General features: G+C 31.5%; 1 protein-coding gene across 10 annotated transcripts; it reads left to right on the forward strand.

The window, feature by feature from the left end:
- The first annotated feature begins 10,791 nt into the window (after nt 1-10,791).
- Nucleotides 10,792-15,328, forward strand: LOC129297613 (zinc finger CCCH domain-containing protein 18-like). Of its 10 annotated transcripts, none has more exons than XM_054935998.1 (9): nt 10,895-11,267; nt 11,801-12,722; nt 12,817-12,966; nt 13,069-13,248; nt 13,598-13,674; nt 13,756-13,923; nt 14,028-14,118; nt 14,507-14,598; nt 14,749-15,328. In XM_054935998.1, the coding sequence occupies exons 2-8, from the start codon at nt 11,827-11,829 to the stop codon at nt 14,574-14,576; spliced, it is 1,632 nt and encodes a 543-aa protein (XP_054791973.1). In that variant the 5' UTR covers nt 10,895-11,267; nt 11,801-11,826; the 3' UTR covers nt 14,577-14,598; nt 14,749-15,328. The 10 variants fall into 10 exon arrangements, with proteins under 10 accessions (XP_054791930.1, XP_054791973.1, XP_054791980.1 ...); XM_054936005.1 differs by having other exon boundaries at nt 14,818-15,328; XM_054935979.1 differs by having other exon boundaries at nt 10,896-11,267; nt 14,504-14,598.
- The last annotated feature ends 1,576 nt before the right edge of the window (nt 15,329-16,904 follow it).

Consider the following 16,904-nt stretch of genomic DNA (forward strand, 5'->3'; position numbering starts at 1 on the left):
TTAGCCCTAAAAGCGATGCCACATTCCTAGTTTAGCCCTCTTCCATGATTCTTGACCAATTGCAAAAGTCCAAGTCCATATATGCCACCTAAGTCAAAAAATAAACATAAAATCAAAGTCAAATATTCATGTGACCTAATAATTAAATTCTTACACATCAAATTAATTAATTAGCATGGGAGAATATTAATGAAGTAAAATCTAAGTGTTGTGACACGTGAAAGCTTATGCATGCACATAAAACTCTAATTCGATCAACAAAGACAATAACCGTGAAATGTGATTTTTAACTCCCAAACCAAATTAAATTTTGAAAAACTAATTTCATATTTATTCTTCTAGGCATAAAACACATGAAACACAATAGTAATTCAATTTTTCATAAAAAGTGCAATTTTAAACCAAAAACCCTTGGTGCACAATTGTGCCCCTTATGCAATTTTTTTGCTTTTGATACCATTAATACACCAAAATAAGGAATAAAATGTAAAAAATATATCTTAAATGAATGGATAAAGTATGTAAAATATGAGTCTTATCAATATATATCTCAAGAATATTGAGTGGGGTTTAAGAATCTATTAAGTTTGCACTTAAGCATGCCAAAAGATTTGAAGAAAATTATTTGCTCTTGTTTAAAGTGTTATTCTATGAAGCATACTTCTCCATAAAAACTTGAAGAGCACTTGGTGAAATATGGCATCAATAAAAGTTTAAAATGTTGATCATTACATAAGGAGACACTGAATGAGATTAATTATAGCCAGGGGCATAGTGAAAATTGTAAGGTCTCCCTTACTGATCCACATTTAATTTTGAAATTCAAGGTAATCATGGGGACAACCCAAAAGGATTACTAAATTTGTAAAATATACAAAAGTGGGATCTCAATTTTTCATGATTCAAATAACACTAATATAAACATATTTATCAGGAATCAAAGTAAAATAATATTTACGAAAGCATGGGAATCTAATTTGCATTATAGCTTTTGCAAAAGAAGTTAAAAATCACAATTTTTAGCAAAATAGTAGGATGCATCACAGCTCACTTGCCTTTATGCCATATTTCATGGCATAGGCGCCACGCGCCGCTGTGCATTGCATGAAATTTAGCGGCACAAAACTATCATATGACAGTTATTACTCTTTGCAAGTACATGAATCGTAGCAAATAATATAAGATAAGTAAAGTATCATTCCTTTGAGGATTTGTTAAAAACAATGATGATCAAGCAAAAGATTAAGCAAGATCAATTAAGTTGAGGTAAACACAATTATAAAAAAAAAGTTGATTTTCCAACCTAAATTAATACTAGAAAATAAAGAAAAGCAATTGATTTACAAACTTTAAGCACAAAATGGGATCTATGATTAGTTATCCCCCTTGCATTTCATAACATTAAAATTACCTCCTCTCATAAATGCTTTTAATAAAAATAAATACTAATTTAGGATTCTAAAAATGCTTAAACAAGCTCTCTCAAGTCATGAACAAATGTTTAGCTAAATTAATATAATTGTCCAATCTCTTGTTACAATCAATAAAATTCAAGTTTAAGCACCAACCCTAATATGGCTATGCAAGCCTAGCAAGTATATCTCTATCTTAATAAAAAACAATTATCCATTCAACATGCAAATTTCAAGTTCTTGCACTATTTTACCCAAGTACTACACTTAATCTAGCCCTCTCAAGCATCAATCAAGTAAACCCAACATTTAAATGATGGTCAATCACTTAGAAGCATTAAGAAAAGAGTAAAATAAACACACATAAATCAATAATCACAAAAAGAGAGGAGGAACTTAGTGTTAATCCATACAAGGGTTCATAATAATCTTAGAACAAAGAGTTTAGCTATCATAAACATAAAAAAGCTATAAATACACAAGATATTCACATCCATAACAAGATTACAAGAAGAAAAATGGAGAAGAAACAAAAGAACTGAACAAATGAAGCTTCAAATGTCTTCAAATCTTCAACTTTTAGACCCAACTCATCCAAAGCTCAAACCCTAACACAATAAAGCTCTAAAGTGTCTTCAAGTGAGTAGAATGCATTTTGGGTTAAGTTCACATCATATATGCATCATACCCAGTTATTATTGTAAGGTCCAAGAGACTAAACCATTTACTTAACCATGTTTGACTCCAAATTATGGCAACCTAAGGTTTAACCCTTAAGGATTACCAAATTGTAAAGTTGTATAAAGGAAATTTCTCAAATTCTTTTAAAGGAATCCCAATTTTAACAATTCAAATCTCAAACATTATTTAATAAGTTCATATCAAAGTTTTGAAGGTAAAGCAAAAGTTGAAAAATCAATTGGGACCCAAAAGAATGAGTTTTAAAACTCAAAATAGATTTTGTGCAGAAAATGTACGATGTGGCTTGTCTTCTCTATGCCATGCATCATAGTGCATTGCACGAATTTTGATAGCATCAATGCTATCATTTGACAACACAAGGAATGAACTTCTGACACATCCTAAATCTCTGTCCGACGTTTGATTGAGGTGATTTTAATGTCTATAAAGAGCTTTCTCCTAGCTCTAGATAATGGCACCGATTTTTCACTCAAACTCATTTTATATAAAAAGTTGAACACTAAAATCTATTTTGATCATTTTCCATAAAATTTCACAAATGCGGTGTCCCAACTCAACTACTCGTACTAATAGCTCACACCAACCATCCAACCATACTTAATAGACTCTAATAGACCCATGGAATGCACGACACACAATTAAAAACACTTATATCACAAAATCACAACTCAACCCTAATTTTCATAAAACATAAAAGGGAAATGTTACACAAAATCATCAATTTCATTTCAAATCTCTCAAAACACATATGTTTCTATTTGCACAAGTATTTCAGCCATATCCACAGGCTTACAACCAAAACTCTCTAACCCAGGGCACAAAATATACTAATTATACACAAAATAGTGCATAAATCATGTCAAATGATCCTAGTTGGAAATTACATTAACAAATACACATGAAAGTAATAAAAGAGATGTATATAGAGGATTACTCCATAATCTTAGGCCTCTATATGTTTTTCCCGACTCGGATCTGATGAGCTAGATCCTGAAAATATTAAGAATTGAGGGGTGAGTACAACCACTTAATAACCAAGTTTTACTTAACCTATACAATTGCATATTAATTGTAAATAGATGCAATTAGGCAAAAACACAGATATCACATATAACACTTGGCCACGGATTATAAAACTAACAACCATATGACTGGGCTTACCACAACACACTTTATCATGATATTTCATAAACCATAACACGGGGTTGCAAAAATAACAACCATACACTCTCAACACATGAAGGACCACAAAACTAACAATCATGTGACCAGACTTATATGCATAATTATATGCTAACCTTATATTCTCCTGTTACCTCCGACACAAAACTGGTGGCTATCATGTGGTTATGTCCTTCACAGACTAACCCAGCCTTCTATTTGTGAAGAGCTACCGGGCTAAGGTGAACTTACTCGCTTATATAATCTAGTTTCCCGTAATACTAACAACCATGGGGTGTCGTACCCCTAATCTAGCCTCCTCATGAATCGGTAGAGACTAGTTAGATTTAAATCTTTCATAGAACAAGTGGAACAGTCCTGAATCAACTATAGGATAAGGGCTATACGTCCCGATTCCAACGTTCAGTACCAAGGCTAGTTCTTGATTCCAACGATCATTGCCAATACTACATGAATTTAAATCACTCTACTCTTTTTTCTAGGCGAACTCCCACTAATGATTATGCTATGCACATTTATCACATATTATGCATGTTAATAATTAATTCATGGCAATTAACCTTATATAACCATATTCAATTTCTCTACATAATCCACATAATACATCACAATTCTTCGCCTATAATAACAAATCACAATTAATTTTGTAAAACACACGAGGTGGCATAATTAAGGTTTTCTTTCCAAAAATCATTTCACAAATCAAACACTTTGCCAATATGCATCATTAATTTAAATCATAATTCACATTTCACAAACATAATTAACATTCAATTATAAAGATTAAGTTTTTCCTAGTTACCTCAAACCTTTGAGAGATCAAAGGTTTACCCCTCATTTATAATGAGTTATGGTAAGGTTTAAGTTAGAAGATGGATTTTCAGTTCATAGGACTATAAGTCTAATTCCATTGATTAGAATGAGTATAATGGGAGTTGTTTAAGATATTGGAATACCACATTGATGATTTTAGAAGTGGTTAGTCCATGGGAGCATTTAATATCTAAAAATTAATATAAATATAGTAGTTAGGAAAGGTTTATGTACATTAACGATGATTTGAGGTGTTATTAGTGATAATGTACATTAATAGAATCTAAAGAGCCCATTGGATATGAATGGGTGGAGATTTATGGGATTAGTAGAATAGAGAAAAGGTGGAATCAATATTGATATTTCCCTTAAAGTGAGATTGTAATAATATTCTTGCTTATGATTGTAGAGTAAATCTTTTGGCACCATTCAAGCTTGTTGAAGCTTTGGAAAGTTGGTATAATGAGAGGTAAACCTTTGACCTCTCAAAGGTTTGAGGTAACAGGGAAAAACTTAATCTTTATAGTTGAATGTTAATTGTGTTTGTGAAATGTGAATTATAATTTAAATTAATGATGCACATTGGCAAAGTATTTGATTTGCGAAATGGTTTTTGAAAAGACAACCTTAATTATGCCACCCTTTGTGTTTTACAAAACTGATTGTGATTTGTTATTATAGGTGGAGAATTGTGATGCATTATGTGGATTATGTAGAGAAATCGAATGTGACTATATGAGATTAATTATCATGAGTTAATTATTGAAATACATAATATGTGATAAATGTACATAGCATGATCATTGGTAGGAATTCGCCTAGAAAGAGGAGTAGATTGATTTAAATTCACGTGATATTAGTAGTGATTGGTGGAATCAGGAACTAGCCTTGACACTTACTGTTGGAATCAAGAGGTAGCCCTTATCCCATGGTTGATTCGAAACTGTCCCACTTGTTCTACGAGGGACTTAAACCTAACTAGTTTTCACTAGTTTAAGAGGAGGCTAGATTAGGGGTACGACATCACATGGTTGTTAGTATTGGGAAAAACTAGATTATATAAGTGAGTGAATTCACCCTGAACCAGTAACCTTTTATAAGTGAAAGGCTAGGTTAGTCCATAAAGGACGCCACGTGATAGCCACTGGTTTCATATTGGAGGTAACAGGAGGATATAAGGTTGGCATATGATCATACATATAAGTCTGACCACACAGTTGTTAGTTTTGTGATCCGGCATGTGTTAAAGGTGCATTATTGTTATTTTTACAACCCTATGTTATGTTTTGCAAAATAACAGGATAAAGTATTTTATGGCATGCTCGATCACATGGTTATTAGTTTTATGAACTGTGGCCAAGTATTATGTGTTATCTATACTTATTTGCCTAATTGCATCTATTTATAATTAATATGCAACTGTATGGGTTAAATGAAACTTAGTTATTGAGTGGTTGTACTTACCTTCAATTCTTAATATTTTCAAGACCTAGTTCATCGGATCCGAATTGAGGAAAATATACAAAGGCCTAGGATTGTGGAGTAATCCTCTATATGCCTCTCTTTTGTTACTTTCATATGTATTTATTAATGTAATTGCCAACTAGGATCATTTGTCATGATTTATGCACTACTTGAATGATTTTGTGTATAACAAGTGTATTTTATACCCTGGGTTAGTGAGTTTTGGTTGTAAACTCATGAATAGGGCTAAAATATTTGTGCAGGTAGAAATATATACATTTTAAAAAATTTGAAATGAAATTGATGATTTTGTGCAACATTCTCTCCCCCTAAATGTCTTGTGAAAATCGGGGTTGAGTGGTAATTTTATGATATAAGTGTTTTTGATTGTATGTGATGCATTGCACGGGTTTGTTAGAGTCTATTGAGTGTAGTCAGATGGTTGGTATGAGTTATTAGCATGTGTGGTTGAGTTGGGACATTCTGTTTGTGCAATTTTGTGAAAAAAGTGATCAAAATAGGTTTTGGTGTTTAACTTTTTATGAAAAATGAGTTTAAGTATGAAACTAGTCTCATTAGCTAGAGCTAAGAGAAAGTTTCGTGTAGATACCAAAACCACCTCAATTGGACGTTGGACGGAGATTTGGGACATATCAAAAGTTCGCTCCTTTTGTTGTCAAATGATAGCACTGATGCTATTATATTCATGCAACTCGCCACAGCACATGGTACACAGAAGACAAGTCATGGCACTCGTGTCACTTTCTACCCAAAATTTATTTTTGAGTTTTAAAACTCATTATTTTAGATTTCAATTAATTTTTCAGCTTCCGTTTTATTTTCAAAACTCTGATATAGACTTATTAACTAATGTTTGATATTTGAATTGTTGAAATTAGAATTTCTTTGAAAAAATTTGAGAAATTCCCTATAAATTTTACAATTTGATAATCTTTTAAAGGTTAATTCCTTAATTGTCATGATTTAGAGTTAAATAATAGATTAGTAAGGGAGATCTTACTGTTTGATCTCTTGATTATTATAGTATTAATAGGTGATTTTACATTTTGAGTAATCAAAACGTGAGAACGTTAGGAAGGAGTATAGTGCTCGAAGAATGGGAGTAATAATTAGATGGAAAAGTGGGTGTTTCAGTCAAATGACACGTTGGGAGAGAGAAAGGGAAGTCTCACTGCTTGGCAGGAGCCACTAGGCAAAATAACAAAACCGTTAAAGCACGTTAACGTCAGGATAACAAGGCAAGTGATTTCTCACATTCAAGGATAAAAACAATCTAAATTCAAATTCAAGGTACTCGTAAACCCTACAGAAGAAGTTTGAGGGCAAAAAATAACTCTAAACCTAATTTTTAAACACATTCCTTTGAATGTCCATATATAAAAAGTAAATATGTGAAAAACTAAATTAAAAAACTATTTATTCCTAAAAACTTTGAATGTTAATCAGTTGATTTGGTCATTCCAATATTTTTGCTTCATTCAATTGCCAAAACTATGCCGAATATTGAGCAAGAAAATATAAATCTATTATTTTAGTGGATGAAAGATTTATTAAAAAAATCAAGGTAAAAAAAGTGAAGTAAAAGATTTACTATTATCAATTTCTAGCGTTCTCGAAAGTCTATTGATCCATGGATCTTGTTTATATCTCATTATCGATTTTTTTTTTCACCTTATATTATATGATTAATCAGTTGATTTGGTCTTTCCAATATTTTCGCTTCATTTAATTACCAAAACTATGCCGAATATTGAGGCCAGAAAATATAAATATATTATTTTGGTGGATAGAAAATTTACTAAAAAAATCCTCCTTGGTGAAAAAAAAAGGAAGATAAAATATTTATTATTAACAATTTCTAGTTTTTAAACAGTCTCTTGTTCCATGGATCTCGTTCTTTTTATTTCATTCATCGGTTTATTTTTCACCCTATATGATTAATAAGTTGATCTAGTCATTCCAATAGTTTCGCATCATTCAATTACCAAAAATATACCGAATATTGAGGTAATAAAATATAAATCTATTATTTTAGTGGATGAAAGATTTATTAGAAAAATTCTTCTAGGTAAAAAAAAAAAAACAAGTCAAATAAAATACTTATTGTTATCAATTTCTAATGCTCTAGACAGTCTCTTGATCCATGGACCTCGCTCTTTTATCTCATTCATAGGTTTAGTTTTCACCTTATATAATTAGTTGATTTGGTCATTCCAAAATTTTTGCTTCTTTCGTTTACCAAAACTTTTTCCGAATATTGAGAAAAGAAAATATAGATCTATTATTATAGTGGATGACAGATTTGTTAAAAAAATTCTTCTAGATATGAAAAGTAAAAATAAAAAGATTTACTATTATCAATTTCTAGCTTTTTAGACAGTTTCTTGATCCATGAATCTCGCTCTTTTATCTCATTTTTCGGTTTATTTTCCACACTGTACGATTAATAAGTTGATTTTTACATTCCAAAATTTGTTCCTTCATTCAGTTACCAAAACTGTCCTTCTCATACTTTTACTAATTATTGAAATATTGAAGGATTGAAAAATTTATAACTAACTACCAGATTTTAATTATTAAAAGTGAAAAAGAAAAAAATACTTTTTTTTCTGGAGGGAAAAGGAATTAGGTTTCTACAGAATTTTTCCTATTGTTTTCATTTGGAATTTCATGCTTAAAATTCTAAAGAATTAAGACAAATTAGATAAGGGAGAATGATAAATAGATCTCAAGAAAACTAATTAACTCAAATTAAGTTTCAAATGCTAAACTTTATAAATTTATAAATTTGACTCTCAATTTTGTAATTCTATTGTGATAAATTTGCAACTTGTGTTTAAATTTTAATAAGGAAAACAAATTAGTTTATTCTTCAACTATGTTAAAATTTGAAAAACAAGTTATAAATTCATCACAATAAAATTATAAAATTAAGAACTAAATGTATAATTCCTTAAATTTAATACTTGAGACTTAATTTAAATTAATTGATCTCTTGGAACCTATCTATTATTCTCCCCAAAGATAATATAGAGAAAAAAACAGTGGCAAACAAACTGCTCAAATATTTGGATGCTTCATCTCTTAATTTCATTTACCAACATTTTTTATGTAAGAAAAACATTATTCAAAAACCTCAATATTGTTAAAAAAAATAAACACGCCAAGAGATATTCAAGAAATTCCATGCAGATAAAAATAATTGCTATGAGCCAAAAATGGAAGCTTCTGGACACAACAAGATGACGTGGAAAGGATAAGGTTCAATTAATCCATGATTTGTTGCCATCCATTAAGATTGACATAACATGAAACTAATTGAACAATTTTTTTCACTGAATAAATAAATAAAAATAAATAAACAATGCTACTCTAGGATGTTGTGGGCCCATCACAAGAATATGTTAAGGAAGAAGGCAACTGTGAATCTTAAATCCAATGGTGGGAAACATGAGATTGAGCTCAGGGAAATGACAAACAATGACACACCAAAGTAATTAATCTCAGTTGAGGACCATCCTTTTGAAAAATTCACTTATGGCTTGAGAAACAATCCATATTGTTATTAACAAGAGAAAATGATAGAAAAAATACTCTAAAAATATACAAATGATAATTAGATATGACAAAAATATTTTGGTTATTTTCAAATTCCTAGGACTTTCCTAACTTTTTGTGAAATAACATAGTTGCCCCTATTTTAAAGTTTAAAATAAAGCAGTAATTAAAAGTTAATTACTGTTTTGTTTTATGAAATGACTGGTTTTTGTTTTTGTAATAATAAATTACTTCCTCTATTTCTATTTACAAGAGAAAAAAATTGTATCACACAATTTAAGAAAGTCAGTTAATTATAATAATTATGTTTGAAAATAAAAAAAGTGAATCAAAATGTTTTATGTTAATTAACATGAGTATACATTAATTTTTTCTTATTAATATAAATTATGAGGGGTTATTCAAAAATATACAATAAATACTTATTGAAATGGATGATTTTGCTTATAAAAAAATACAAGTCAAAAGTAGTAATTTTTCTAATAATAAAAAACAAAGGGAGTACAAGTTATTTTATGTAAATATTATTGTCAATAAAGTCTAACAATTAAAAAATCAATTACTACTTTCTCTCGACAAATGACTAGAACAAAATAGTAAATTACAAGTTGTTTAGTGCAACATTTTTTATTAGTAAAATCCAACAACTAAAAATCAATTACTACTTTCTTTGGGAAATGACAAGTTTTCCTAGAGAAATGATTAGAATAAAATAATAAATTATACTCTTTTCTTTAAAAAATATAAGGTATTTTTTAGTTAAATATTTAAAAATATAAGATATTTTCAGTCTTTTGAGGTATAATTATTTTTTTAAAAAGTACCCCTATTGATAAATGATTTTATATTTATTGTAGAGTGTTTAATAGAGGTAAATATGAAAAGATGGAGTTAGTTTAAAAATACATAACTACTTTATTTGAGATAAAATTTGGTTGAAAAAACTTTACCTTTTTTAACAAAGGAAGTAATTTTTTTATTAGCGAAGTTGAATAACTAAAAATCAATTACTACTTTCCTTTGGCAAATGACTAACATGGAATATTAAATTAGAAATTTCTTTGTGCAAAATTTTTTAATCAATGAAATCTAAACATTAAAAATTAATTATTACTTTCTTTTGAAAAAGAACTGTTTTTCTTGGGAAAAAAATCAGAAAGAAATATCAATTATAAGTTGTTTTGTGCAAAAATTTTACAAAAAGGTTAAAAAGCCTTTTCACATTAAAATTAATTGACAAACAAATCCCAGTTGCAAGAAAATAATTATCACATTTTATATTACTCAATTGTTATTTACATGTTTTAAAGGTATTTTTCTGTCATTGTCCCTACTAATAAAATAATTCATAAATAGTCCTACTTGTTAAATTTTTAATATTATATACAGAAATAGAGACAAAAAAAAGGACTTATCTATAAATTTTTGAATTATGAGAACTGAATTAAAAATTAGTCAAAACTAATTAGCTAAATTTATGATTTATTTTTATCTTCAAAAATGAAAAATCAACTTTAAATAAAGCCAATATTTTTGTTATGGTCCCCGCCCTTTGTTTCTGAAAAATCCAACAGAGGACATATATTTCACAAGGGCCCATGTCTTTATTTATTTTCTGTTCCTTCTTAGGCCAATCATATTCATATCCAAACACACGAGAAAATCCGCGTTTGTGCCACTCGAGATATATGCACATTTTGCCGCCTTGTAATTTCTTCTTCTTCTTCACCACATTGGTGTTTCCGAATTATGCATGAATTAATGTCAATAAATATTATTTATTTGTTTATTCTTCAAAGGAGGGCAATTTTGTAAGTGAGGCCAGTTCCAGGCAGTTATGGTGTTCGAAAATCAAGCAAAATATTTTGCCTCAAATGTGTGATTATGAAACAGATGTTTCAAAATCAAAATTTAAAAGGGCAAGAAATATAGAGATTCTATGTGAGTGAGAAAGAGAGGAATATCAATATCAGGGCAGAGTCATTCATGCATAGAGAGTGTGTCGAGGGTCACTAAACTCCTTCACTGTGAAACAAAGAGGGAGAAAATATAAATTTTTGTTAATTGGGTCTTTTTTGTATAATCATCATTCTCAAATCTTTCACTGTTTTATAGGTACGTTCGTTCTTGCCAATTCATGCTTCATCAGTTCCTCGTTCGCTAATTTTGTTGTTCTTAGAAATTTCTTTGTTCTCGCTGCCTCTCCTTTAGAAAGTTCATGTCTCTTTCCCCAGAAAATACCCGTCTGTTCAATGCTTGTGATTTGGTTGCAGAGAACATTTTTCTTTTTGTTTTAACTTGATTTTTGTGGTATGTGATTTCACTTTTCTCATAATTTTCTTCTTTCCCGTTTCTGAATTACATATGTGCTCTCATTCCTCTGCGCATTTAAGATTCTTTTTGGGAATTGAGGGAGAAAGGGAGAGAGCGAGAGAGAGAGAGAGAGAATTGAGGAAGTTTGCTGCACTTTTTTCCTATAATAACTACTAACTAGATTCATGCCACAAGTCCATAGGGGTGCTTTTGCTGGTGTCCTTTTTACCAATATTTCATTGTGATTGGTTGATCTTTTCATTTTTCTAGAAATCTTCAGTTTTTTGCTTGTTTTCTTTCTGGGCATCCTGATTCTGTTCATCTTCTTGTGGCAGGATTATTTGCAGTGATTAGATACATAATGGATATTTCAGAATACACAAGAATTGTTTTGGATAAGATTCAGAAATTTGACCCAGAAAATGCCACAAAGATCATTGGCTATCTCCTTTTGCATGACCTTGGAGAGCAGGAATTGGCTAAATTGGCTTCCTGCCCTGACCATATGATACGTGAAATTGCATTTAAGGCCAAAACCGAGCTACAAAATCTGGCTGCTAAATCTGCCATACTTTCAAGCTCACCTCCTATGAACCCTCAACAAGTTATCAGCCATTTACCCATAATCTCCCCGAGGGCAACTGCTCCACCAAGCTTTCAGGTTCCTCCCAACTTTTGGGAGCCACAGTCAGCTAACAGTATTAACCCAGAGTTTATGTCAATGGGTTACATGGATTCCATCCCAGAACTTCAGAAGCAGACCCAGCTTTTGTGTGCAGAGACTCGGATGGATCCTGCTAGTTCTGGTTCTGCAGGGATTGCCAATGATTACTTTAGTTTAGATGCTTCAAATGTGAATTTGAATGGAAAATCCGGAAGAAGGTTTGGCCTGTCCGAATTTCCAGTGAAGACATGTCACTATTTCAACAAAGGATACTGTAAGCATGGAAGTAGTTGTAGATACTATCATGGACAAGTTGCACCTGAGAGCTTCTCTCATATGAATGGGAACGGTGATGATCAGGGAGGATTGCCTGGCTCGCTTGCACAGTTGGAGGCAGAACTTGTCGACCTTCTCAGGCCACGGAGAGGAAATCCTATTTCCATTGCTTCCCTTCCAATGGCATATTATGAGAAATACAAAAAGGTGCTTCAGGCAGATGGTTATCTAACTGAGAGCCAGAGACATGGTAAATCAGGATATAGTTTGACAAAGCTTCTTGCACGATTGAAAAATAGTATACGACTAATAGACAGGTGAATTCTTCTCTATCTTGACATGATTGTCATTCAATAAGTCTATGACTAATTTGTTTCTCTAATTTGACTTGTTTCTTATGTTGATTTACAGGCCTCATGGGCAGCATGCAGTGGTTCTGGTTGAAGATAGGTACTTGGAAAAAGGAGATCCCAGTCAAAATATAAGCGCATCAAGACAAATATATTTAACATTTCCAGCAGATAGCACTTTCACAGAACAGGATGTCTCAGACTACTTCAAGTAATTCAAGATTAAAATTTGTTGTATTTTTGCATTTTGAGGCTTCCATCACAGGTAAGGGATTTGTGTAAGCAAACTGATTTCACTTTCCTGTATTTTTAGTTCCTTTGGGCAGGTTGAAGATGTAAGGATTCCATCCCAACAAAGAAGGATGTTTGGTTTTGTAACATTTGTTGATCCAGAAACTGTTAAAATGATACTGGAAAAAGGAAATCCTCACTTTGTACGCGGCTCCCGTGTGCTTGTGAAACCTTACCGTGAGAAGTCAAAGCTTATAGACAGGTAAAATCCTTGTGTTTTATTTCTTGGACGGCAAGTTGTTGATTTTTATGTTTTCAAATCCCTATGTAATCCTGAAAGATTGTTTTAACTTCTGTTGTCCATCAAAGTTAATTTCTCCAGATTAGACTTGAAATGATTAGTACTGGTAACGAAAACTGTGAAAATCAATGAATCTAGCAATGTGTCACCAATATTTGCAAGATTTTCGAGGTCATTGATTCTTTGCTCCTTTGTTCTTCCTTACTGAATCAGCCATTCTGGAATTCATGAGACCTGGAAAGATTCTCCTGTCATGGTGCAAATGCAGTGATTATTCATTCTTTTCATGAGTCTTTCAATTTTGGTGCAGGAAATATTCAGAGAGGGTTGAGCCTCCTGTTGTTTGTTCGCCACATTATGTAGACATGGACTTTGAACTTTCCCCAAGTGAGTTTGGTATTTTCCTGAATGGAAACTTGGAGACTATTTTCTTCTGGTTAACAACATAATCATCAACCATTTTTGTAGTGCCAAGTTATGGGAACCCCAGATTTCTGAGGAGGCAGCTCATAGATGAGCATGAGAAGGTCCTTGAATTTCAGAGGAGACATCTTGCACAGCTGCAGCTGACCCAAAAACCTCTGTCAAGTTCGCCTTATTTCAGATGCTCATTAGGCCAGTTAAATGTTTCAGAAGGTGTGAGAAATGCTGGATCACATATTTCCACGGCTCATTCTTTTGCTCTTTTTTTTTTAATGCCTTTCTATTTTTTGTTCTTACTGAAATCATTTGTCATGCAGATCCTTTCAATTTTCAAGCGGCAGAATCTCTCGATTATGCTCTCAATGACAAGTCTGGGCATACAGACACCAGTTGTGCCGACAGAGACAGGTACATTCATACAGGTTTCTCTTGTCCTTCAAGATGCCTATGCTGAAATAGATTAGAAGTCTCTCGGTTGTCACATAACATTCCACCTTACGTTCGATTCCTTTTCATCCATTCAAACCTCTGAAATAATTGATCCTTCTTGACACCCTTATCAATTAAACAGATTTCATGTCTAAAACCATGTGTTTTCTTCAGTGATTGCTGCAAAAGCCTGTAATTATTCTTCTTGTCCTGTCCATAGAAGCATACCTGCAACTTTGTTCAATTCTCTTCATACCTCTAGAAAATTTGATATTCGTTTTGAAACACATATTCTTACCACTTCAATTTTTCTTACATTTCAAATGCTGTTGCGGATCCTCTCATTTTTCTTTGTTTTACTCAGAAGCCAAGGAATCGATCTTCCGGAGAGCCCATTTTCATTTCCAGTAGATAGTGGAATTTCGACAGTCATATAGATTCGGAAGGAAAAATACTTTGGTACAGTTCTCATTTGTTTGCTATCAAATTTTTCAGTAGAAGTATGATAAGTGGTGTGGCACTAAGCCATAAAGAATCCACTTGTTGTATTTTTGTTAGAAAACTTGAAACCAAACATCTTATGAACTTTACCTAAATTTTGTCCCCCAGGAGAGAAATATAGACTTAAATTTGCACCAGGCAAAAAGCAACATCTTTAGTTTTTTTTCTGAAGCACAGGCCCTTTCATCAATTTCCATTCTCGTAGCTCGTCGAGTCTCTGTTCAGCTCCAACAAGTACATACTAGCCAAAGAAGAAGAAACAATGGAAGAATTTCCTCTTTAGTTCCTGACAATGGGTGTCTTAACAAATAGAAATGTGATATATGTAAGAATGTTATAGTTTTGGGTAATATTTCGCAAGTTCTGCTTCTCAGAAAGTTGAATACAAGACACTCCAAGATTCTAACTTTAGAGTGAGAATCTGAATTTCACCTTTGTAAAACTCAATCTTTTGAAAAGTAGTGTTCTTATAGAGTTACCCTGATGTTTTTTAGTTACAAAAAGAAGGCAAAGGGTTTGGTTTTTAGCTAGGAAGATCCTTATGAAGTCATTTAGTGTATGAAAGAAATTATGTGTATGCATAGTTTTCTTGTTGAACTACTTTGGAATTTGTGGATCTGGACAGAGATGAACCATTTGAAGTACTTACTGATAAAAGTTTTAATAATAATAGATTACATTACTTCTATCTGAAGTTCTTGTTACTGATGGACTTTTGTTGATATTTCTCCTTATTTGATTCATTATTTTGTCCCTACAAAATTCTGGGCTAGTCTATTTTATATTTACACATTTTAAATAGACTTCTGTTGATGTCATCTGTTTTAGTATTGAATCAAGCCTATGGGGTTGAAAAACTTTCCAAATCTCATTATTGCTTATAGTTAATAACCTAATGCCAAACTATATTGATTTTTTCCTCATATAGTTACCTGATATATGATGCTATTGAATTAGATTTAAGTACTGTCTAGTCTGATTGAGAATAGTTTTTTCTTCTTCTCAATTTTCATGTTATTGCACAAAAATTCATATACGCAAACATGTATTGTATCTAGGAAGAGAGAGATCAAACAACTATTTATATAAGAACCTATTGATTTTACAATTGACATTGATAATGATGATATACATGAACATGCGGTTTAATTTTCTTGTCTTCTCCTATTCTAATATTATTTTATCTTTTAAAGCTTATTTCTTCTCAATTTTCATGTTATTGAACAAAACTTTAAAACCCCAAAAAAGATTGTAACTAGGAAAAGAGAGATCAAAGAATAAGCTTATCTAGAATACATGGACAATATTTAATTGTATGAAGATGAAAATGACATATGTGGAACCCTAAATGTGTTTTGATTGTTTCAATCCCAAATAGGTGCAACGGATATTGAATTGGGCGGGCCATAATTGAAAAGGACATTAATTAAATGCTTTCATTGTTAGAAAGTGACACTCATTTAATATTGTCATTATATATAATCATACACCAACGTATAGAAAGAGGGAGAAAACTGTGAAAAAGTGTTTTTTTTTTTTTTATTTCCTAATGTTATACATTTGATGCTACTTTCACAGTTTTATTTTATTCGGTTTTAGTCAATTAGTTTTTATCTTAACAAGGATTACACCTGCCTCATTGTACGGGATTTGAGAATTTAAGAAAAATGAATAAAACATTAAAGTCACTAAATTTGTTACAAATTAATATTGTTTTTTTTAATCCCCCATTTAATTATTTTCTTAAAGAAATCAACTTTTTAATTAAAAAAGGAAAAAATACAGCAAAATAACATTAACCCCAAATGGAGGTTTAAGTGCTTGGGAATGGGGAAAAGAAAAATAAGAAATAAAGTTGTTCCAAGAGAGGAAAAAAGATAACAAATCAACTAAGTTTTTATTTACCAGTTGTGTAGGTCTCAGTCCAAGGCCACCTTCTTTAACAAGACTAAATAATTTATTCCTGTGAGCTAGATGCATGTGGCTTTTGTTATTTGACACCCCCCAAAAGAAGTGTAGATGCATGTGGCTTTTTTTTGACTGAAGAAATGCATTCATAGTCAAAACGTGATTACATCAACAATATATAATCTGCTAGATGATGAGAGTGATTCGACAGATCATATATCATTAATGTAATGTCATTTTAACTATGAATGCATTTCTTCAATCAGAAAACCAAAAAAAGAAAGAGCACCGATATAGTGTGAGCTAACCTTGAGGCCTGGGACAAAACTAAATTTTCATGAAGCAAGTCTTTTGTC

This window comes from Prosopis cineraria, unplaced genomic scaffold (assembly GCF_029017545.1).
Source record: "Prosopis cineraria cultivar Desert tree isolate PC_DT_omini unplaced genomic scaffold, ASM2901754v1 PC2, whole genome shotgun sequence".
Classification (NCBI taxonomy): Eukaryota; Viridiplantae; Streptophyta; class Magnoliopsida; order Fabales; family Fabaceae; genus Prosopis; species Prosopis cineraria.